Source organism: Syzygium oleosum, unplaced genomic scaffold (assembly GCF_021117445.2).
Source record: "Syzygium oleosum isolate NSW1041296 unplaced genomic scaffold, Sole_v2.1 Sole_v2.16, whole genome shotgun sequence".
NCBI lineage: Eukaryota > Viridiplantae > Streptophyta > Magnoliopsida > Myrtales > Myrtaceae > Syzygium > Syzygium oleosum.
The window spans coordinates 6,997,534-7,023,098 of NW_026607500.1; the positions used below are offsets into that span (position 1 = coordinate 6,997,534).

Consider the following 25,565-nt stretch of genomic DNA (forward strand, 5'->3'; position numbering starts at 1 on the left):
GCCCTTCAGGTTTTGAACAACTTGCCCTTTTAGAGATTTTTGTTTACTCATCTTGTTTACGGATTTTGCTGAAATAGCTTGTTGGTTGGTGTGTAGATCGCAGCGGCGAGGCTCATTCCGAAGGTCAGAGGACTGGGCTTTCATTTAAGTCTGTTCAATAGTTTCTCATTATCTAGTGTTCATAGATACTTTCCTACTCTCAATCACCATCTCGTGTTCCTGGACTCCGACGTTTTTTTTTTTTTTTCCGTCATGAGAAAATTTCTCATCAATGCTTGTTGGGTCACACCCTCCGGCCTCTAGACCTTTTTTTGCACCAGCGTTTGTCTTCTGAAAGTTCCAGAGCCTCACCTTTTTTTTTCGTTTGTTTGATTAAGTACATGTGTTTTATGTTGTTCCTTAAGTTTATTGGTGTGGACGCGATAATTGATGAGGACTGACCAAAGACGCCCCCATATTTTCCGTTTGCTTAGGCTTCGTCTTCTACTCGACTTGACTCTGAATGTTGAGCCTCTGGTGGGCTCATCATCCCACCCAAGTCTGTAAAATCTTTTGTGAAATCTTTGATGGCAGTAGACGCAGCTGCGATGAAACGGAAAAGGAGTAGTTCGGAAACAGGATCCACTAGCCAGGGCACATCGGGAGCTCTGTTCGATGTGTTCTTGAGCTTTCGAGGACCAGATACTCGCAGGACCTTCACAGACACCCTCCATTGTGCCCTGGAAGATAAGGGTCTCAGTGTTTTCATAGACAAGAAGGGGATCGATGTCGGTGATGAGATTGGCCCTGAGATTTACCAGGCCATCGATGACTCGAAAGTCTGCATTCCCATCTTCTCCAAAGGCTATGCCTCCAGTAGGTGGTGCCTACGCGAGCTGGAACACATGATGAAGCGTAGGAAAACCCACGGACTGGAGGTTATGCCCATTTTCTATGACGTGGAACCTTCTGTTGTGAAGCTTGAAACCGGAGCATATAGGGATGCATTGACTCAGCATAAAAGAGAACGTGGGGATGAGACCGTGCAGGGCTGGGAGGAGGCGCTCAAGGAAGTTACTAAAATCAAGGGATGGGACACCAGAAACACGGGGTATGTTAACTCACTCAACTCCACCTTCCCTTTTATCTCTATTTCTTTTGCTTGAATGCGGATTTAATTTATAGAGCAAAATTTTTTCTTAGTTCTGGACCAAAAATTGTGATGGATATCGCATGGAATTTTACACTCCATTGTCTCAAGACTCGAGGATTACCTGCTCGACATAAGCATTATAACCTATCGTCTTATTGAACAGAACCAGAAAATCATGTATTCATTCTTTTGTTCTCTGGGTCCAGCATCAATTTCGTAACTTCATGTTATTGTTTGATCTTGCAAGTGTACAAGTTTGCCATCAATCTCCTAATTCACTTGATTATGTTGTGTGTCCTGACACAGCCACGGAGAACTTGCACGGTTGATTGCTCGGAAAGTGTCGGTTAAGCTTAATGTGTCTCGTGTTCATATACCCGATGATTTAGTTGGAATCGATGAATCGGTGAACAAAGTAGTATATTTGCTGAATGTCGAATCCGACGACATAAGGCTCATCGGAATATGCGGGATGGGTGGAATAGGCAAGACGACTCTTGCCAAGGTTGTTTACCGCAAGCTATCTACTAATTTTGAGAGTCACAGCTTCATTTCAAATATTCGAGGAGCATCACAAGGTTCTGGTCTGTCAAGTGGGCAGAGGCAATTAGTCTCTGATATCATTGGTGATGTAGGAGTTGAACTTTCTAGCACTGATCATGGGATGAATATGATCAAAACTCGATTTTGCAGAAAGAAAGTTCTTATTTTTCTTGATGATGTAGACCATGCGAGCCAACTTAGGGCATTGGCAGCAACAAAAGAATGGTTTGGTTGGGGAAGTAGGATAGTTGTTACAACAAGAGACAAAGGTGTTTTACTTGGATTCCAAGATCAATATGACCATTGTTTAATTTATGAAGCTGAGGAACTCAACAATGACAAAGCTCTTCAACTTTTGAGCAAGCATGCCTTTAGAAGCGACTCTCCTCCAAATGCATTCTTGAAACTATCTAAGAAAGTTATTGCAAAAACCGGAGGTCTTCCTTTAACTATGGAAGTGATTGGCCCATTGTTACGTGGAAAAAGGGAAACAGTGTGGCAAGATACATTGGAAAAGATGGAAGGTTTTCTTCTTAAGGATGTGGAGAAAAAGTTAATGTTGAGTTATGAGGTGTTAGATCATCGGCATCAACAAATATTTCTTGATATTGCTTGCTTTCTAGTCGGACAAAACAAGAGTTATGCAGATTACATGTGGGATGACTATGTATTTTTTACGGATGAGGGGATTGATCGTCTGCTTTTAATGTCCTTGGTGAAAATCGAAGACAAGAATGAACTATGGATGCATGATCAGCTTAAGGACTTAGGCAGGAGCATTGTGTATTGCAAAGACCCAAGAAAGGGTTCTTGGGTGTGGAATCAGGAAGAAGGTCCTGATTTTGTCCATAATAAGAAGGTATATGTCTAAGTGCACCCTCGTCTACTTTTTTCATTGCAGAAATCTTCCTTGGACTGTTTTCCCTTTATTGCAGGCTCTATTTGGAACTCCTCACGTTGAATCCACTCTTTCCTCAATTTAGGGAACTGAAACTGCTGCAGCTTTCTATATGGAACTTCTCCGAGACTCTGTTTTGACATCAGAAGACTTTATCGAAGTGCCAAATATTAGATTTCTCAAAATATCTGGTAGGACCCTCTCTGGAGACCTTGAGGGTCTCTTTTCAGAATTGAGATGGCTTTGTTGGCAACGATGTCCAAAAGAAATGCAGGCAACCAACTTTTGCCCAAAAAATCTAGTCATCCTTGACCTATCGCATAGCTCAATAGATGAACATTGGGGTGGTTGGACTCAACTCAAGGTATGTGTGTACAAATAATTTGGTATAACATGTTATATTTTCTTCGAGTCACACCAGCACGTGTCGCATGGGGTTGTAGATCGTCATTTTATTGATCCTTTTTTTTTTAATAAAGTTTATTGACTTAATTCATAGAACAAGTCTTGGTCTTGACGAAGGCTTATGACAACTATCCCTCATTCCACAGCTGAACTAGTTTTCACTAGAATTATATTGACTCAAACAATTACTTTACATTTAAGTCATAGATTTGTTGTACACACTATGGTCAACGGGAATAATGTTACCTTCGATATTATTACTTCATTCTTTCAATATTCTATTCATAGATATTTTGTTGTGTTTATGGAGAGAATGTAACATGTGTAGATCTTCCAAGATTGCGTTTTCCATTTTTATTGAATGAAACGATAAATTTACCAACCTTACCAAAAAAACGATAAATTTACCAAAAAAAAGATGTTAAGATTTGGTTGTTGATCATTAATCTGCATTGCATTTATAATTTTACATTGATACTATGCTATTGCTGTTTTATCATTTATGGCAAATCTTTTCCTGATGGCTTTCTTCTTATTCTTTTTTGGTTGAAAGATGGCTTTCTTATTCAAATTGATTGTAGCTGCATGATTAAAGGGTATTGTAATGTGGGCATTCCATGTTACTAGTAACTCCATTTTTGGGAAATTACTTATTCAGATATTCATACAAGTGATTTATCGAATTGTTAAATCATCTAATGGAATAATTGATCTTGCTTCATATCTATTGACTTACACTACTTTTATAGAACATTATATGAACATTCACGTTGTTTTGAGTTCCTTGATCAAGCCAATAAGTTGTCACTACTAGATGTTTAAACATAAGTGGTGAATAAGACTATCTATACTATACATAGGATGCGAGTAAAATTGCACATGCAAATTGACTTGTTTAGTACGTCAATAGTTTAAAAAGATGTTATACTCTTCAAAGGTTATGTGAGCGCTTTAATGTATGAAACAAAAAAACATAAAAAGAAAACAGAAAACTGCATAAATAGATTAGTTGATTGTCAGAAGACATGTAAGATTATTTTCTATATTGATGTTTATTGATGATGCATTTACATAGGAAAGTCATAAGTACTAGTGTCGGGGACAATATCGGTAATTCCATGATGAAGTTGAAAAGGGATGTTATAATCTATAAGAGATATGCTGCTTACATTCTCTTGTCTTTTTATTATTCGATCCAGGGGTACTTTGAAAATAGATCCATTTTCTTTTATTTGTTGATGGGGATAATATTGGAAAAAAATTTAAAAAATGTGTGACAGAGAGTGGTTTTGGCTTAAGTTATAAAGGAATGGATTTGCACAGAGCATTTATGAAGTTACTTTGGTGGAATGCTTCCTTAGTCGATATTTTTGCTTATGGCAGGTGGCTACAAGATTAAAGGTCCTTGATCTGTCATGGTGCAGCGAGTTAAGCACAACTCCTGACCTCTCTGGATATTTATCTTTAGAAATATTAAATCTAAAGGGATGTGAAAGTTTGTTAAGAATTGATAGATCCATCGGTCACCTGAGACGTCTGAAGCACTTGAGACTAGGTGGATGTGCTAAGCTCCAAGCGCTACCTGATGATTTGGGTTCTCTGAAAGCATTGACCGAGTTGCTCATAGAGAATCATGATTTCTGTGAAAGCATTAGTCAAGTTCCAAGCTCAATCGGAGAACTCGTAAATCTTGAGCGCTTGGTCATTGTTGGAGCCATCGAGCTAATGATGCTTCCCGACTCGATTGGAATGCTGAAACGTTTAGCTGAGTTGGATATCTCGGAAACAGGCATTGTAGAGTTGCCAAAAACCATTGTCAATCTAGAGAGCTTGAAAGTGTTGAAGATGAATGAGAGTCACATGCAAAAGTTACCCGAGGCTATTGGGATGCTGGAGAAACTCGAGGAGATTTATGGAGAGCATTGCACGCTGCTAGAGATGATTCCTAGTGATATTGCGAGACTACCAGTCTTGAAGATTTTGAAATTAACATACACTCTAGTGAAGAATGTACCAAAGCTTCCACAGAGTTTGGTAATTCTACGTCTGTCCTCAACAGTCTCAAGAAAAAATCCGGAGATCTCCAACTTAGTGAGTTTAATAGATCTGAATTTATGTTTTCCCTCAAAAGATTGCGTTTTTATAAGTGGCGTTCTAGACATCTCCAGCATCTCCAGCCCAAAGTGTATGTTGGAACTTCCAAGTATCACCAGCATAAGCTCATATTTGGGTTGCTTTCGCTGTCTGAAAGAGCTTGTACTCTGGAACTGCAACAAGCTACACCGCGTTGGACAGCTTCCCTCTAGTTTGAGGAAATTTAAAGTTTACGATTGCAGATCTCTTGAAGTTGTGGACCTTTCCGACTTATCTAACTTCAAGAAGCTCAAGGTCCTCCGGGACTGTCCGAAACTGGTTGAGATTCAAGGTCTTGACAAATTGGAATCACTGGAAAGTCTTTACATCAGAGGTTGTTCCTTGCTACGCTTACCTGATTTATCCAACTGGAAGAAGCTGAAAATGTGGGACGTTGATGCTCTTACAATAGATTCGGCGAGAGGAAAACAAGTAGCTCGAAGCTATGATCTCCACCCTAGAATTTAAAAAAAAGCTTGTATGATCAGCAAATCTTTATTACGTTTTTTTTTTGGGTCAGAAAATCCTTATTACGTTGACTTGTGTCTTATTTGATCCATGATTTTAGCACAGTATTTAAGTAGCTTCTCAAGTTCAACGGTCTCAAATTATGTTCGAGCAAAAAACCAAGTCTTTGAAAGCAACCTCGTATTCATTTCGATAAAATAAATAAATAAATATCGGATGTTCTGGCTTATATTGAAAAGTACGTGCAGTAACATGGTCAAACCGTGCTTCTAATCACTCTCTCCATCTGATTATTCCTTAATTCAATTTCTCCCGTGATAGGCATGGTCGCTGTTCTTCAGACAAACTAGTCTCATCATCATCATCATCGGTATCACCATTCATCAATCAAACTAGTGAATAAGTCTTAGGAAAATGGAAAATTAGATAAACAAAATGTCAAAAATCTCACAAAATTTCGTGGTCCGAGTCTACCACGTCCAAGCAAGTTCGCCGCCCAAGCAACTTGATTCCTGGAAAAATAATTGGCATGAATTTGTTGGGTCTTCGTCAAATTTGGCAAGCTGATTGCTATTGGCTTTTATCACAATTTTGTCACCCCTTTCAACATGTCACTGCAAAGATTATTTTTGTCTTGTTTGATCAAGATTTCATTTACAGATAGGACCATGTTAGATCGCATCCCAATTAATTATGTCAGCATCGCGCAGTATTGATTTATCCTGATAAATTTCTCCTTATTTGGTTAATGCTAATTGAATAAAATAATGAAGGCCTTTCAAGCAAGGCGTATTGGGCGACTACTGAGGAGCGCATAGATCTCGTGATATGGAGATTAGCCTCCTTAGGAAAACACACGATCATAACGATTCGAATGTACTGTTTAGACGAGCAAGATGAACACACTTACCGTACAATACAAGTGTTATGATACAAGGCACCGAGTACGACGTCGGTAACGAGGACTTTGAGGAGCACACGACGTTGGATATGCCTTTTCTCGTCCAAACATCACTTTCCTTATGATGTACTCTGTCTCTTCCGTGGTAAGACACCCAGTAAAGTACTGGTATCACTTTCCAAATCAAGCCACTGGTTATAAGTCGCCGGACCATTTTTTCAACAGGCATTGCGGGGAACGCCCTTTTAGCTTTAACACGTCCTGGTATTAGGGGTGTTGATGGGGGTGTATCTGAAATCGAATCAGAACAATTACAGAGAAAATAGAAGAAATTGACACATAAGTTTATTCAGGTTCACCCCCGAATAGGGCTACGTCCTGCAAAGGGATTTCACTATGATATTTAGGGTTTACAATCACAACCGCTCGTTCTAATAATTTTTCATACGAGTATAATATATAGAACTTAAAATGGGCCCAAAGCCCAGGCCTATCTGAATCCCTTTAATCCCACAATAAACGGGCCAGCAAACCCGATGTTGTTTCGAGGGCGCTGCCCCCGAGCCCCCGCCTGCTCACCGGCGAGCGGGGTCGCCGTCCGCTCACCGATGAGCGGAACCCCCGCCCGCTGTCCTGTCAGCGGGACCCCCGTGTCAGGAGCGCTGCCCCCGAACCCCCGCATTCTGTGCGCAGGAGTCACATGTCGTTAGATCATACTTCGTTTTCCTAAGCTCATGTGGGCGTGCCCCGTATGAGAAACAAGGGTCCTCGAAGTATTTGCCAACTTCAACAGGTGTCAGAACTGAATCAGAAAATCGAGCCGAAACTGAAGCCGAATCAAACCAAATCGAAATTTCGTGCATTTTTATTAGGTTCGGTTTTCGGTTCGGATCACGAAAAAAACCACATTTCTTTTTTACCGGTTCAGTCGGTTTAAACCGAACCAAACTGAAAATGCGCGAAATTCAGATTCAATCGTATCGCGGCCTAAGTAGCACCGACACGCGACACGCGACACGTGACACGTGACACGTGACACGACACGCGACACGACACGCGACACGTTATTTCTCAAAAAATAGAGAATTCCGACACGTTAGGACACGTTGCATATTAAATATATATTTTTATATATACACAATAAATTATTATTTTTAAATTTGATTCAAATAAGTAAATAAATAATAATAAAAATCCTAGAATGAATTTACCCTAAAAAAATTAGGCCTAATTCCATTAAAAACTCCAAACTTTATGTTATGTTCCAAATTTACCCCAAACTTTTTTCTATCTCATAAAAAACCATCAACTTCTACTTTCTTCCCAAATCTGCCCTCTGTTATTTTTTGTCCAATTATACCCTTGGAATTTGACTAGTGAGTTCCACGTCATTCTAATCTTCCAAATGAATTTTTTTTTTCATTTTTTTCCTTTCTTCTTATCCTTTTCACTTTTTCTCCTTCCTTTTACTGCCGCCATGGATACTGTTCATCGTCTTCTTCGCATAGACATGCTCGGCCATAGTTCACCGGCGCTCACCCATCGCCACCCAGAACTCCGACGCCACACCACGACCTCCGACAACCCCTCCACGACTGTGGGCAGTCATCGGAATCAACTCCGGCAGTCTCAACCGAGACCCCTATTTTCGGTTCCAGTTTTTCAAGCTTCAAGAAGGCATTTTTATTGGCCATTACCTTCGCTCAGTCATCCCCGCAGCTTTGTAGAATTATTTCATGCCCAGGCGAAAACAGAACGAGCCCAAGCTCTTCTCTCTCTCACTTTGTGCTCTATGGTCGGCCTCCATTAATGGAGGTTGCCACCCGCGATTGAGGCACGCAACCTCACATTTGAGTTGATCTCTCCTCTTAAGCTCAACAAAATGGAACCAAGACTCAGTTTCGCACATGCCTTTGAGCTCTAACTCACATAATCACTTCAAAATTAAATCATTTTGGCCTCAAAGCCGCTGATTTCGACCATTTTCAGTCCTTAAAACTCTCGGAACTTGAACTTATTTTTGGTAAGTCTCACTAAAATGCATCAAGACCCATCATCACTATTTCAACCCACGACGAGTCCTTAACTTCCAGAGCAAGAACAGCTAAAATGCCCTCCCTGTGATTCCACCAGTACCAAGTTCTGCTACTAAAATAGCTCCAACCTCTTTTAGTCGCGCCACTTTTGCAAGAGCTGTTGTGGCTACAGGACCGCCGGCGGTGCCCTCCGCAACATCCCCGTCGGACGCATCATCCCGAAGGCCACCGGTTGATATCATGGTTGGGTTGACGGTGGTTTGTTATGACAAAAGTGAAAAGGATAAGAAGAAAGGAAAAAAATGAAAAAAAAAATTCACTTAGAAGATTAGAATGATGTGGAACTCACTAGTCAAATTCCAAGGATATAATTGGACAAAAAATAACAGAGGGCAGATTTGGGAAGAAAGTAGAAGTTGATGGTTTTTTATGAGATAGAAAAAAGTTTGAGGTAGATTTGAAACATAACATAAAGTTTGGGGTTTTTAATGGAATTAGGCCAAAAAAATTATACACATAAGTTTTTAAAAAATAATTATGTATAAATAAATATAGGGAAAAAACCCCAAACTTTGCCATCTGTGACACATTTACCCCGAACTTTTTTTTGTGACACCAAAAACCCCGAACTTTGCTTTTTGTGACACATTTACCCCAATGTATTTAGTCCATGGGCATTTTCGTCTTTTCTGCTTTTTTTTTTCTTTTTTTTTCCTTTCCGGCGAGGGGGGCCCTCGCCGGCGTCGAGCGAGGGCGGCCCTCGCTCATTCTCCGTTCCCTCTCAATCTTAGAATTGGCGGCTGGGTTTCTCTCTCTCAATCTTCACGTCTCCCTTCTCTCTCTCACTCATCCAATCCCTTCAGAAGTTTCCATTAATTCACGAGCTCATTCTCCGTTCCCTCTCGCATCCTCGCGGATTCTTCTTCGTAGCGGACGAGGCCCCCCTCTTGCTCGTGATTTTGCGGTGGGAGAGTTTTCTTTTTCATTTTCTATCTTCTGAGCTCGCGCATGCCCGCTGCTGTTCTAGGAGATGTGCTGGCTTGTGAGAGATTGGCGCCTTCCGTTTGTTTTGCGATTGACTGGGTGTGGAATGCCCTTAAAAGATGGTTTCTTTTTTTTTTTTCTGGGTTTGGGAGAAAAAATGCTGGGTGTGTTTCGCTTCTGGAGGTGAAATTGGAGCTGGAGTGGTTGCGTATGTGGGAATTCAGCTCTGGATTTTTACTAGTGCAGGTTCGGGGCTTTTGAGTCGTCTTGTAGTGGAGAGAGTGTGATATAAGGCACGAACTTTTGATTTTCGTCTTGCAGCGGAGGTGGAGGAGAAACCACTATTGTTGTGAAGGTGAAGCAAAACGCCCCATTAGAGAGAGGGGGAAGGGCGCAGTGGGAGGAGAGAGAGAAAGGATACGTGAATTTAAAAAAAAAGGGGGAAAAAACCGAAAATCCGATCCGATCCGAACCGAACCAAACCGAATTGAACCGGGTTTTTTGTTTGGGTTATATTTGGTTCGAATCGCTATTCGGTTCGGTTCAAATGCTCACCCTACTGGTTCGGTGCGGTTTGGATTTCCCGAAAATCCGAACCGAATTGTTAACACCTCTACTTGGTATCCTGCCTTTGCAGGCGAATTCTATTTGGCAATTTATGATAAAACGTCCTACGAGTGATCTTTTCGAGATACCAAACAGGCCATTCGCTATGTGGCCAATAAAATAGATAATGGGCCTTCGCCTCTCCTCTTATAGAAGACATGGATTGCTTGCATTTTCTGATTCCAAAAGGTCGGTTGTCCTCAAACTAGGCAATTCACCCTTCATTAAGAGTGCGTTTAGTAACTGGCCAAATAGTAATTAATTCTATTCTTTTGTTTTCAGAATTAATTTTGGAATAAAAATCCGTTTGGTAAATTTTTTGTTCCGGGGCACAAATTTGTTCCCAAAATCAATTTTGGAATAGAATCAACATGCAAGGCAACAAGAATGAGAAATAGAAAAGATTTTCTTTGTCTTTTTCTTTTTCTTCTTTCCTATTCTTCTTCTTGGCCATGGCCGGGTTGCCGGCGATCGGCAACCGGCCATAGGCGAAGGCGAGGGTTGGACCCTTGTAGCCTAGGCGAGGGTGGCCTTTGTCGGCCATTTCCAGCCCTTGCCCGAGCCAGTAAGGGTCCAACCCTCGCAAGCCTTGGCCTGGGCAGCTACCACCCTCGCTAGATCCGGCGAGGGAGGCCTTCTCCCAGGCCGCGAGCCTCGAGGGTGGCTCTCGCCGACTTGGGCAAGGGCTGGAAATGGCTAGCGAGGGCCACCCTCGCCACTCGCGGCCTAGACGAGGGCCACGACGTCCTCGCCGGCCATGGCCAAGAAGGAGAAGAAGAAAAAAAGAAAGAAATATTAAAATATTATTAATAGAAAGAATTTTTGTGCAATTACCAAACGTATATATGTTCTTTTTCTATTTCAAGAATGGAAATTTTTTGCTGTTACCAAACGCCTTTTAAATGCCTAGAAATTATTTCCGGGAACAAAATAAAAAAAAATCATTTCTGAGCAAAAATTATTTCCGGGAACAAAATGATTACCAAATACACCCTAAGCTACTCTTTATGATGACTAATCTCTAGAGATTCATATACAACACACTGCTTCTCGTTCCGGCACAAACGTCGAATATCGTGTCCTGGTTCACACAGTAGCAGAATTTAGTTTGGATTTCAAAATAAAATGTGGGGTATTGGTATTTTGTTGCCACAACCACCGGCGCTCTCCTATAACAATGTCGACTCCTGTGTAATTTGTTGCTAATCCTCTTCACAATGCTTGTACCACACACACCTTGAAGATGGATTATGAGTAATTCTGCTTCGCCTGTTCTTTGAGATCAATGTGATGTAAACCTATTAGACTCTAAGATCAGAAATATGGTCAACGTGATACAAAACCTAACATACATATTCCAGGTTCAATGTTCCGCACTGTCACTTGTAAACAATACACTATTTGTGTCACGCTCCGAACCCCAAGGGGCTCACGACATCCCTCGATGGTCGATCATTAAAAGCGACGTCCCAGGCATGTCGCCGACCGAACCCAAACATAAGAGATTAGGCACGTGCGGAAACAAAATGAAATAATCCAGACAATTAAAAATGACGAAGGGGTAGCAATAGCACAAATCAATACTTGCAATTCATACACTTGGCAGATACATACAATGTTCACAAAAGACAACTGCCAGCTAGGCCACAAACGATAGAACCACTTTCATCAAAAGAGACCGTGGTTCGTAAACTTAACTACTCTACAAAAGGGGCACTCAAAATACAGGGTACTTGACCCGTCCTCGATCCCCAAGATTATCCTTGCAGCGTCTCCAATCAATCACGGTCGCAGATCTGAAATGTTTGGTTAAACAACCATGAGAACACTTCTTAATAAGCAGACACCCTAAACCCCACGTAGGCCAATGCGTATCCAGACGAGTCTAAACATGCAATCTAACTATCCACATAGCAAATTTCACATAATGTACTTACCTTGCCTCAAATCACACGCCAACTCTGCACATTAGTCAAATCATGGTAATTCAATAATATCCCAAGAATATAACACAATCACTCGAGCGCCATCCACACTTGCACTCAACCAATCCAACCAAATATCCACACGTACATTCAACCAATTCAACTAAACATCCACATATTCATCCAGCCAATCCAACCACTTACATTACGCACACGTGTCCAACCAACTATCCACGACCCGCGTCAACGCGCCTCAGGTCCATTCTCACAGCCCGCGTAAACACGCCCCATGCCCAATCACACGACCCGCGCAAACACGCCTCAGGTCCATTCTCACAGCCCGTGTAAACACGCCTCAGGCCTAATCACACGACCCGTGTAAACATGCCTCAGGTCCATTCTCACAGCCCGTGTAAACACGCCCCATGCCCAATCACACGACCCGCGCAAACACGCCTCAGGTCCATTCTCACAGCCCGCGTAAACACGCCCCATGCCCAATCACACGACCCGCGCAAACACGCCTCAGGTCCATTCTCACAGCCCGCGTAAACACGCCCCATGCCCAATCACACGACCCGCGCAAACAAGCCTCAGGTCCATTCTCACAGCCCGCGTAAACACGCCCCATGCCCAATCACACGACCCGCGCAAACAAGCCTCAGGTCCATTCTCACAGCCCGTGTAAACACGCCTCAGGCCTAATCACACGACCCGTGTAAACATGCCTCAGGTCCATTCTCACAGCACGCGTAAACATGCCTCAAGCCCAATCACACGACCCGCGTAAACATGCCTCAGGTCCATTCTCACAGCCCGCGTAAACATGCCTCAAGCCCAATCACACGACCCCCGTAAACACGCCTCAAGCCCAATCACACGACCCGCGTAAACACGCATCAGGTCTATTCACACGACCCGCGTAAACACGCCTCAAGCCCAATCACACGATCCGCGTAAACACGCATCAGGTCTATTCACACGACCCGCGTAAACACGCATCAGGTCTATTCACACGACCCGCGTAAACACGCCTTAGGTCCATTCTCACAGCTCGCATAAACACGCCTCAAGCCCAATCACACGACCCACGTAAACACGCCTTAAGTCCATTCACACGACCCGCGTAAATACGCCTCAGGTCTATTCTTACAGCCCGCGTAAATACGCCTCAGGCTCAACATCTACCAATGACCCGCGTAAACACCCCTCAAGTCTAACCTTCCTTTCACAGCCCGCGTAAACACGCCTCAGGCTAGCAGTCCTCCGATCAATCCGGGCTTTGTCCAATGACCCGCGTAAACACGCTTCAGGTCCAACTTTCCTTCCAAGCACACACGCCACCACACAATTCGCCATTCTCACAAGTCGTACAATTCAAATTCAAGTCATACTCACCACATTATCTCACCAACCCGACATTCAAGTCGGTCACAATCAAATATCAATTCCACTCACAAACGCCACGATGACCAGCTAATCCATCTCAATCAGCCACTCGATGTATATAACAATATAATCCACTACAAGCCACATCCAACTAGCAATTCTACCCCAAGTTCAATCCTTAAACCGGTACTAATTAACCCCTAGACAAGTCTAATAATACCTAATGTACTAGGTAGGGTTTAGGGAGTCGCTTACTTAAATTTGGCCAGGGAAAAATCCACTATGGCCTGAAATGGCCCGGTCGGAGCGGCGGTGACTCGGCACGAGCGAGGGCGCAACGGGCACGGTGGCCGGCCACGGCTCGGCACACCCTCGGCCACGGCCCGGGGCTCTCGGCCACGACCGGGCGTGTGGGCAAGCACGCGGGCACGAGCACGGGCACGACGGAGACGTGCAGCGGCTGGGACGACTCGGGCACGGCTGGGCAGCGGGCTAGGCGAGCTCGGCCAAGGCCCGGGATGCTTGGGCAACGGGCTCGGCCACGGCCGGGCAAGCGGCTAGGCCACGGGCAAGTGGCTGAGCAGCTCGGCCACGGCCTGGGTAGAGGCCAGGCCAGGGCGAGGGCGAGGGCGGCGGTGACGGAGGCTCGGCCACGACCGGGACAGTCCGGCCAAGGCTGAGCTGGGGCGATGTTGGGCTGTCCAGGCGGGCACGGCAGCTGCAGGTGACTGGGCAGGGTTGCTGAGAGCGAGGTGGTGGCGGACGGAGCAGCGGCGGTGGCCGGAAAGGCAGCTGAACGAGGCGGAGCCGGGGAGAGCTCAAAACAGGGGAGGCGTCAGGGAGGAAGGAAAAAGTAGGGGAAAGGGAGGTGGTGGTGGCCAAGGGGGCAGCTTGGCGGCGGAGGGCTGAGGGGAGAGGCCGGGTGGCGGAGGCGGCAGGAACGGCGGTACGCAGCGGCGGCGAAGCTGGGGCCCGAAACAGGGGAAGGCGCCGGGGAAGAAAAACAAGGGGAAAAGGGGAGGTCGCGTGGCGGCCGGAGGCGACACGGTGGCGTCATGGGCGGCAGGGCGAGGTCGGATAAGCTGGCCGGCTGCTCGGCGGAGCTTGGCCGTGGTGGACGCAGTGGCGAGCTGCTCCTCGCGCGAAGGAGAGGGAGAGAGGGAGGAGAGGGCAGTCGGGCTTGGGGTGAGCGGCGGGGCGGACGGCGCGGCGCAGCGGTCGGGCTGGCTGGCGACGGCGGCGCCGCACGGCGGTCGGGCGGCAACGAGCTCGGGCGGTCGAGCAGGAGCAGGAACAGAAGCGGTCGGGGCGGAAAGGAAGACCAGCGAAGAAAAAGAAGAAGAAGAAGAGAGAGGAAGAAGAAAAGAAAGAAGAAAAATGAGAGAGAGAGTCCTACAGAAGGGGGAAAATGTGCACAGAGGGACGTGTGCATGGGGGGAAACATGCGCGGCAGCGAGGGAGGGGAGAGAGAGAGAGAGAGAGAGAGAGAGAGAGAGAGAGAGAGAGAGAGAGAGAGAGAGAGTGTGTCAAATATCGCAATCAAGTGCGATCTGACGGCCACGATTCAAATCTGAAAACGATCTAACGGCCCACGAAAACTCTAATTTATAACTTAAGAAAAAGGCCAAACGATATTAATTAAAACACACTATGAGGAAGGTCTACTAGTCCAAATTCGCACTCGGTCAAAATTTCACTTTTTCACTATTCCTGGAAATATCGACACTGGCCACAATAATATCGACACCGTCTAATTAAATTCGTCCTAGAACTCCGAGAAATTCGAAACCAAAGTTTGAGCTCTAAATAACGGCCAAATTCGATCGAGTGCGATTCTAGCGAAATCTCTAGTTTTAAAAAAAATAACCGAGAGTGATCAGTTCCCGGGCGAGATTTTACTATAAGCACACTTACGAATTACACGTTCTATAAATCCCAAAAATGGGTCGAAATTCGGAATGTCACAGTTTGGAGGCGTCTAACTTGGTCCATGACATTAATAGGGTATCATATAGTTGGGTTTTCACAACGCATGTGGATCCGAAGAAACTGCGTCCGACAGAGAGGAATATTAATTTAGTGGAAAAATTATTTAAAAAAAAGGCATAAATCTATTGTACGGCCGCTAATTTTGTTCTGAACTTTTTAATTTGATCAATTTAATCATAAAAATTTTGACTATCTTTTAATGTAGTCCATCCGACTAATTTGGCCGGGAATCGTTGATGTTGCAGTCCAATTAGCACCGGCCAGAGCCATCCTACGCGGTACGATCAATGGTCGGCCGGCAGCTGAAGTAGACGAAACGACGTCTTTTTGCAATATCTTTTAAATTCTTTTTTTTTTTCGAATTTTCCTCTGCTCCCTTTGCCGGTCGCCAGCACGTCGGCGAAGGTCGCTGGGGCGAGGGCGTGATACCAGACACATGACAAAAGTAGATCGGCATACGCGGAGAAGTGACTGACAGGAGTACCAAACCTATTACTAGAAATCAATACCAGCCACGTCCAAAACATGGGAGACATGCCCAGAATGTGGGGACACATCCAAACCGTGGACGACAAGTCTTAAAACGTGAAAAGTGAGATCCTAGAAGCTCATAATTATACATGGACGAAAGAAGAAAAGCACACCCACTCAACCAAATCGTCAGATTCAGCTTATTTAGTCCAAGTTTATGTTTCTTTTCTCTTTGTCAGACCGTCACACTTTAGAGTTTGATTTGAGTTTGTGCCGTCTGATTTTAGTTTTGAGTCATCCTCAAGTCTTGTTCGTGTACCTTTTTGCACTGTCATCGTCTAATCAATTATGGAATGACCAGCTGGTTTCAAATTTGCCAATTTCAAACTCGATCTTCATTGAGGACCGTTCATTGGGAAAGAAGGACCAAATCGGTCTTCTAGCATATCGTTTTCGTACTATTAATATTCTCATTGCCTGACTAAATCCCGCTACCATTATTTCCATTTTTCTGTCCATCCTAATGATATAATAAAAAAATATTTTAAGATATTTCAGTAGTATAACGAGGAAACTTCGAAGTTGACAGTCAAAGACCTATGTTTTTCACCAAAAAGAAGAAGTGAGGCACATATAGTTATTAATTAATTATTATTCTCAACTTTTCTTACCCCGGTTCTCTTTCATTATCCCGTCCTAGTACATGTTCTCCTCAATTGCTTATCAAAATATGAAATAACGACATATGCCTTTTCTTGACAAAAATAAAAGTTTTTTTTGATAGAAGACAAAAATAAAAGTTAGGACGCAGGAGATAATGTTTTACTTATTTTAATGCACAAAATAAGGTTAAGGAATATGAATTTGAAGAGAAATTTTCATCCTCAAGTTTTTTTTCTTCTCTGCAAATCAGTAATAGTAATCTCACCAAATCTCTTGGCAATTGCTTTATGATACTCAATCAGGCATGGTGCTAATAGATTTGTCATAGCTGAGTGGATCGCTCCGATTTTTTTGACCAGCGACCTATTTCCTATTAGAAGTTAGTGACGTCGAAATAATTAAGAAAATTTCAAAAAGTTTTTAACCTATTACGCTTGTGCTAATTCAGTTCTTAACCTTTCAATATGGCAAATCTAGTCCTAAACATTTTGACAATATGACAATGTAGTCCATCAGACCAATTTTGGTCGGAAATTGCCGACGTGGACGCTGGCCATCCTACGTGGCACGACCAGTGCAGACGTGAATAATTTTTTAAAATTTTTAATATTTTTCCAAATTTATTTATTTATTCTTTTCCTTTTCCTTTTCTTTTTTCTTTTCACTGGTAACAGACTCTGCATCGCAGTCTCGAGCCTTATTGCCCTTAACTCGCACAACCCTAATTCAGCCATCCCTTGTGCTTACAGCTCAGAAAAGCTCGACATTAGTAAAACAAACATCTTAACTTATAACCCTCAAAACCTCTAGAAGAATGACGTATTGTTGCCAACAAGAGGCAACAAATTACTGTTATTTGCCCAAAACCGTGCAAACAACTTTATCTCTTCAGTCGGTTGGTTAATACCAAAACATGCACAGATGCATAAGAGGAGAAGGATTCCAAGAACATTCAGAAGAAACCCCACCAAGACACAATTGAAAGATGGCAAAAGAAGCGTCATCGAATACCGTTTGCCTTCTCTTGTTGAACTTACTGGTGTCGTCCATCGCTGCAAGACCTTCAAAAGATGAAGCAGCAAATGCCAAGATCACGACATTACCTGGACAACCTACGGACGCGAGTTTTGCTCAGTATTCAGGATATGTGACCATAAACGAAAAGAAGAAGCTGTTCTATTGGTTGGTTGAAGCGTCATCAGATGCAGAGTCTAAACCTCTTCTCCTATGGCTCAATGGAGGACCCGGTGCCTCGACAATCGGGTACGGGGCTTTTCAAGAGATCGGACCCTTTCAGATCTTGCCCGACGGGAAGCTTTCTAAGAGACAATTTGCATGGAACACTGGTAATTTTGTTTCAGCAACGCTTCGTGTATTAAAACTTCCTAAAGACTCGTTCATTGAATGTCTAGAATGGCTATTACCTTATGTGAGTTGCTGTTTGTTTTTATTGATGAGGGAAAGCCAAACTCAAGAAAATTTTTAGGCCCGCCTCTATCTCAGGCGAAACTCAATTGAGAATTTACACTAGCGTTGAATATGGTCTAAATTAGTGTGCAGATTATAGTATGGAGGCTGAACATTTTCGGTATATCAGTCGGTTAGCTTTATCCTGTCAACTCGTTGTCTGATATAACTTTGGACCAAAGTAACTACTTTTTCTTGACGGCGGACTAAATGATCCATTTTTGTTTTTGTATTTGAACCAATGTTTATCATTATGAATGTTACTTGTTTCAAACTTGTAAACAATGCGTCATCACTAAGAAACCCATATTTAAGACGAAGATCGAATAATAACATCTTGTTGTTTTCTTTTTTCCTAGAGGCCAATTTGCTCTTCCTTGATTCCCCTGCTGGAGCTGGATTTTCTATCCTCAACGTTGCTGAGTCGATCGGAGATAATAGCACCGGTCGGGACTTATGACTTGCTCTATCTGGTTACCCTGGCTTAAATTTTGTGTCTTCTGCTCAATACTTTCTTGTAAGAAGTCTCAAAGTTATTTCTAATTCTTTCTATCTCAGCCATGGACAGTCGAACATTTTTAAATAAATGGCTCGAAATCTTTCCAAAATACAAATACCGGGACTTCTATGTTGCAGGAGAGAGCTATGCAGGTACGTGTGTTTTGTGGCCATTTGATTTATAATGTAATTTCAGGTCACTCAGGAGTTCGATAATGAACACTAACACCAGGACATTATGTGCCTCAACTCGCTCGACTGATACTAAATCACAACAACGGGATCGTGCGACCAATCATCAATCTCAAGGGAATATTGGTGAGATGATTAGTGTGGAATCAGCATGTCAAAGCATATCCATTTTCACCATTGAACTGGACTAAACTAGTGCTATTCTTGGGTAAAATCTTTTAGCTAGGAAACCCTCTTCTTGACGACGAAACCGGAGAACCGGGAATGGCTGATTGCTTTTGGAATCACGGGTTGCTGTCAGACACTACATACCGAAACATACAGAACTTTTGCGTTGTTGATAGACATTCTGATGGCTGCAATAAAGCCTAGGATGAAGCATTTATGAATGAAATTGGAGACGTCAACAATTTTAACCTATATATGAGACCATCTGCGAGCCCCATACAGGTGAGAGAGCTCCTGAATTTATTCTTAGAGGCTAGAAAATGAACGGATAAGAAAGCCTGACAGCACTTTGATACTTATCATTCGTTTTTCTCTGCAAGTAGGATTTGATGTACAGAGATGGGTTTGGATATTACTCGGATAATGACACTATTAATTACTTGAGAAGGCGAGAGGTGCAGGAAGCTTTCCACATTGACCCCTCCTATATTCCAGTGAACTACACTCTAGACAGGTATTGTTCATGATACAAGAACTTCACTCAAATCAAGGGCATGAAAATTTTCAGGAGAACAATGAATCATGTGGTTTGGCTTATGCAGTGACCTGGTTCAAAACAGCTACATAGAAAGTGACACAGAATCATCGATGTTGCCGGTTCTAAAAGAACTCGTAGAGGCCCATTTGCGCATTTGGATATATAGGTAAGTCGTATTAGATTTAGAATCAAGGAAAGAGAAAATCATTCCAATGCATTTAATCAAAATTGTATTGAATTGGTCGAATTAGTGCATTAACATTAAACGATGAAAATGAATGTCATATTCTAATTCATCATCAAGAAGTCTTTTTTTTCTTTTAGACATCAGTAGTACCGAATATTTGTTTTTCACAGATTATTTCTTTACTTTTGAGCAGCGGGACTACAGATATAGCCATTACTTTGTCAACGACTCGGCGCAACATTGAGGCACTTAAGCTCAAACTACAGAATAAATGGCACCCCTGGAACCATAACAATCTGGTAAGTGCAATTCAAATCAAGTTGAAGAAAAGCTTTCACGCAGTAATTCACAGCAAACTAAAAGAGGACTCTTTGGTTTCTGATCAGCTCGGAGGTTGGATCGAGGTATACGAAGGGCTTACATTCGTTGCTGTTTTGGGATCAGGACACGAAGTCCCAATGTATCTTCCCTCTCATGCACATGCTTTGTTCAAGAGCTTCCTATCGAATACACCCATGCCACGGGCACCAAGTCAACAATGAGAAGTTTGGCGCGGTATCGCTCGAGTGATGGATCATGAAAATATCCATGTTCGATTTGATGAAGCGGTTGATGTCAATCATTTGTGAATTTCTAGGACAGCCTGGAACTAGTGAAGTGCTTCCAGTACACAACCGGCTAAGGAATTCATGTTTCTGTAGTTGGGAGTGCTTGATATTTCCTGCTGGTTCTTGATTCCAAATTCTCAACTGCAATGAGGAAGGTTATTGTGTTTCATTCCTCTACTTTTATCTCTCGACTTTTGCTCCTTTCTTTCCATTTTCTTCCTCTACCACAAGAAAAGAAACTGAGATGTGCATGCTGCTTGCTCCTGGCCTATTCCAAGAAGGTAGGGGTATAAACGGTTCGGTTCGGTTCGGTTTTCTTGAAAAACCGGACCGAACCATTAAGGGTGCCCCCTTGAACCGAACCGAAACTCGCTCGAACCGAATTGGCAAGGAACTGAAAAATCAAATTGGTTTGGTTTGGTCCGGATAAGTTTTCGGTTTCTTATTCTGCTTTTATTTTTATTTTTTTGCTTTTTATTCATGGCTTTGTTTTCTGTTTTGGATCAGATTTGCCAAAACGAGTTACTTCCAAATATGCCCACGCTAACTTATCAAAAACTGATGTATTGGAAGACATAGCAAATGCAACTCCAACTCAGTGCAAATGCACCTAACGTCAAATGGGTTTCTCATCATCATTTCATCGAACACCTTACGTGCACAACCGGAAACTTCACTCGAAGCTTTGCACGTAACAATAAGTTAAGAACAGCAACTACAACCTAATGGTTCCATAATTCCAAGAATTGATCTCAGGAAACAAAATCATGCCAATAAGAACTCAATCAATCCGCAAGCCCCTTGCCCCAAAAACCTCATCAAACACTCGGGAACAACAAGAGACAATACAAAGAACAAGAAGCAGCAACGAACGAAGCGACGAACTTATCGCTCAATCTCTGGAGCAAAAGCAATGACAGAGCCGAATCTTGAACACAGCTAAAAGCTTTAAGGCCCCGTTTGGTTCAGCTTTGGGAAGGGGCTTTCGGCCTCGAAAGCCCCTTCCCAAAATGCTGAACCGTTTAGTTCGGCTTTCCGAGTCCGAAAACCTGAAAACCAGCGTTTGGAATGCCATTGGAATGCTGAAAGCCCAAAGTTGGTCCGGACTAGCTTTGGGCTTTCAGCATTTGTGGAATGCTGAAGCCTATTTTTCCTTCCCAAATTGCCCTCACTCAAATTTCAATTTTCTGCCCTGTTACTGTTCATCTTCTTCACCGTGAGGGTGGCCGGCGAGGGTGGCCGGCGAACGGCCGGCGAGGGCGGATTTGGCCGGCCGGGCCGGAGGTCGCCTGACCCAGGCGACGGCCGCCTGGGGTCTCGGGCGACCGCCCAAGCGCCGTCGCCGGGTCGGCGGTCGCTGAGGTCGGGCGACCGTCCGGCGCGCCGTCGCTTGGGTCGGCGGTCGCCTGGAGTCGCGCGACCTCGAGGGCGACCGTCGCCTGGAGTCGCGCGACCCAGGCGGCCGTCGCCTGGGTCGCGCGACCTCGGGCGGCCGTCGCTGAGGTCGCGCGACCCAGGGCGGCCGTCGCTGGGTCGCGCGACCTCGGGCGGACCGTCGCGAGGTCGCGCGACCCAGCGACAGCGCTGGGCCGTCGCCCGACCCAGGGCGGCCGTCGCTTGGGTCAGGCGACCTCGCCGGGCCTTCGCCGGCCAGATCCGCCCTCGCCGGCCACCGTCGCCGGCCACCCTCACGGTGAAGAAGATGAATAGTAATAGGGGCAAAACCGGAATATTAAGAATAAAAATTGCCAAAGCCCTTTGCAAAAATTTTTTTACCAAACACTACTTAGGCCAAAGTAGCTTCACAATTTTTTTTTTACCAAACACCACTTATATTTCCCCAAGTGGCTTTTACCTAAAGGTATTTGCATTCCCCCAAGTTGCATTTGAAAAGCCGAACCAAACGGGCCCTAAGTCGACGCAGGAGATGGCTTCTTGCTTTGAGTCGACGCAGGAGATGGCAGATGCAGCGCGAGGGCGAGATAGGGCTTTTAGTTTTAGGGCTAAAACCGAAGTGTTTATTTCAGCTCGGTTCAATCGGATTGAACCGAACTAAAATAAACCGAATTGAAAAAAAATGTTTAATTTTGATTATTCGAATCGAAACCGAATCGAAATGCACGAAATTTTTGGTTTGGTTCGGTTTGGTTCGTATCTCAGTTCGATTCTAACAACCCTACAAGAAGGAAAACGAAAAATTATGAAAAGTCAATGTTTTCTGACTTTTAAAAAGGAAATCGTTTTCCTGAATTTAAATATAAGTTTTCGGTTGGCTATGAAAAGATAGTGCGTTAACTCAATTTCCTAGGTGTTATAAACGTTGAAATATCACAAAATAAATGGAGTCTAAGCTTGAATTGGACCTATTCCTATGATGCAATTTCTACGTAAATGCAACTTTGATTTTTCTTTTCGTCTTCATTGATATGCACGGTAGAAGTAAACTACAACCTAGATAAACTAATGCACCTCGGAAGATAACAAACGAGTTACGACGCTAAGAATTGAGCTTAACATAATGCAAACACGTGAGATGACATGAGATTAATGCAAAAACATAGATGAACAGCCCGGGACCGCTTGAGGGCTTGTTGGAAGAAGTGGATCCCAATGGTGCAGATGAGCGTGTGGCTAACGTACGGGGTCAGGTGGAGGAGGAGATCTTGCCATGCACCTTCTCCGGTGAGTAAATGGTGGCGACAAATCAATGTCCATGCTGGTCTTTAATCTTTTGTAATAGTTTAGACTAGTGTAGTCTTAATTAGGCTAGTTTAAGTAATTAGCATAGGTTATGCCTAATAAAACCAATTAGACTTAGCCTCATCTTTTAAATAAATGATTAGGCTACTCTAGCCTTTGCTCCTCCTTAATCAATTAGTTAGACTTAGGTTCGCCCTAGTTTCAAATAGCAAGCTTTCGAGAGATCATGTCTCGAGGCTCAAAAATAAGGCCATGTATATTTTTTGCCCAATTTGTATTGTGTTTTCCTTTCTTGCACTTAGATATGCTTTCAATTACTTTGGTGTTTACTTATCACACCATCTTTTAAAAAATTGATTGTTAATTTCTTTTCAAGAGCTATTAGGATTAGTTTAGAATCATACTGAACCCTACAAGAATATCAGCATGCTCACTTAGTGGATTAATACCTTTAGGATCATAATTGACAAAATCAAGATTGTATGAGCACTTAGATAAGACACTTCAAGTTAGAGGAACCGAAAGGGTATTAATAGAAATATTAGCATAATCAAGTCCCTCGACCTAGAAATTTTGGTTGCGTAGGAATTGAGACGACACTACCGCATCTCAATTGGTTTCTAGCTGACCCCAAATGGCTAGTGACGACTCCTAGAAAATACTTAGGGTGTTAAAGAATTAAAAAACGAAATCTAATGTCACACAAGGTATATACTTGGGAGGGCCCACGCTCTTAATTGATGGACCCCTTGGATTGCCATCTTTAGGTGAACCATTCGGACCGTCTTCCGAGCAATATCTCTAAACCACTTCCGAGGGGCCCTAGGGAGAGGTCACGACATTTGTCTAGTATTAAGTATGGAAATATTTAATTAGGGAGGCAAATAGAGGCTTGGAAATATTCGAACTCAAGACCTACTATTTTGATACCATGTGAGATTTTGTGATAACACATTAACATTTCTAAATGCTAAAGTTATTAGATGAATGTGCAGTTTAATATTTAATGATTCTCTCACTCCCCCTCACGTTTAGTCTAGCTTTTTTTATCTAGTATTAAGCGTGGAAATACGTAATTGGTGAGGTAAATAGGAGCTTGGAAAGATTTGTACTTAGGACCTCCTGCTCTAATACCAAGTGAAATTTTGTGGGACCACTGCCGGCTGTTCAAAAAACTTTCGCTTGATACCTTTTGCCTGAGGAGATCGCCAAGAGAGAGCTCAAGTTCGATCCTGTTAACATATCTAGTTAAACCTATATTCACTCAAAAATTTAAGCCAATGATTTATTAACCAACTAGGATATATTAATTACTCTACACCACACCAATTCTCTGATGTGGGATTTCTCTAATTCTAACAATCTCCCCCTTACATGTGAACTCTGTGTTGGGTTTACTTCCCCTTAATCTAGATATCCTTCTGCATGAAGATATCTCAACTTAAATAGATTGGGGGCCCATCAATCTACCATCGGCTTTAATACCATTTGTTGGAAGCGCTTATCAGAAGTTGAGTACCTTTCGCCTAGAGAGATTACCAAGAGAGAGCTCAAGTCTGAGCTTATTAACATATCCAATTATACATACATTCACTCGAAAGCTTAAGTCAATGAGTTATAGACTGATTATGAAATATTAATTGCTTTACACCAACTGATATGGGATTTCTCTAACACAATTCACACGTGCATCCTAGCACTCCAAACTGCCAAAATTCAACTACTAATTCCGAAATTCAAATTCTTAACTACTTAAAAGTGACATATAAATGAATTAATTTTAACTAATATAGGGAACATGGCTAAACTAAGCAACCTGTATTTTGCCCAAATTGCAATTTCCGCCCAGCTTTAAACTTATCATCATAATATCACGAGCAATTTCAGCCCAGCTTTAAACTTATCATCATAATATCCGACTTTTGATTTCACTTCAGGGTCGCATGTGCAATAGCTCACTAGTTAACAATACAAAATAACTTTACCTACCCTCCGCCACTCAACATTTCATCGATGGAATCAAGTGTTGAGAAGGTCGAAGGTGGCCCACCAATGAGCCAAAATCAAAAAGTCGCACTGACAAGGTCGAATTTTCGGGCAAAAACCACTCAAAATCAAGGTAAACTTCAACCCTTATTTGGGTTCTTTAGATATCCAAGATGTGTCATCTGTAACCCCGATCACACTAATTCTAACAACAACGAAAACAAAATCACAGTTCTTGAGAAAAACAGCAATAATGTATGAATCTTTATGAGAAATTAGCGACGAAAAGTCGAGCACAGAAAAAACCATAAAGGAAAAAAGAAAAAAAAAAGGGATTGGAGCTTGGCCAACTAAGGAGAAAGAAGCAAGAAGAGAGACCTCTGGAGTTTTTGTACCATTCCTTTCACCGGAGTTGCTCCCACAAAGGCAGGTTCTCCATCTTCGCAGCACCGGCAGAGGTAGCTGCCTCATACAGGGTTGCCTTGTTGGATAAGAGAAACCCTCCTCTAGCTCTTTTTTTCACAAATAGAAGAAACTCTAGAGCAAGCAAATTTGGTCATTTAATTTGAATCAGGTAATCTCTAGTGAATCAAATAAGGGTGAGACTCCTTATTCGTCGATTATTGGGCATCCCTCCTTATTTGTCGTTCATTGAACATCCCTCCTTATTTTTTGATA

General features: G+C 43.0%; 2 protein-coding genes and 1 long non-coding RNA gene across 3 annotated transcripts; 2 read left to right on the forward strand and 1 right to left on the reverse strand.

Moving 5' to 3' along the window:
* Window positions 1-5,886, forward strand: LOC115684392 (disease resistance protein L6-like). The gene is made up of 4 exons (XM_056318763.1): window positions 1-1,090; window positions 1,439-2,534; window positions 2,659-2,937; window positions 4,362-5,886. Exons 1-4 carry the CDS (start codon window positions 567-569, stop codon window positions 5,577-5,579), a joined length of 3,117 nt encoding a protein of 1,038 aa, XP_056174738.1. The 5' UTR covers window positions 1-566; the 3' UTR covers window positions 5,580-5,886.
* An 11,642-nt stretch (window positions 5,887-17,528) lies between these two features.
* LOC115666784 (serine carboxypeptidase-like 34) lies at window positions 17,529-19,576 on the forward strand. The gene is made up of 6 exons (XM_030588442.2): window positions 17,529-17,889; window positions 18,370-18,425; window positions 18,647-18,661; window positions 19,073-19,150; window positions 19,252-19,382; window positions 19,471-19,576. The coding sequence occupies exons 1-6, from the start codon at window positions 17,529-17,531 to the stop codon at window positions 19,574-19,576; spliced, it is 747 nt and encodes a 248-aa protein (XP_030444302.2).
* A 164-nt stretch (window positions 19,577-19,740) lies between these two features.
* LOC130140151 (uncharacterized) lies at window positions 19,741-21,162 on the reverse strand. Its single transcript, XR_008818136.1, has 2 exons — window positions 21,083-21,162; window positions 19,741-20,461 (listed from the first exon to the last, which is right to left on the reverse strand). It is a non-coding gene; the product is annotated as an uncharacterized LOC130140151 (long non-coding RNA).
* Between the last annotated feature and the right edge of the window lie 4,403 nt (window positions 21,163-25,565).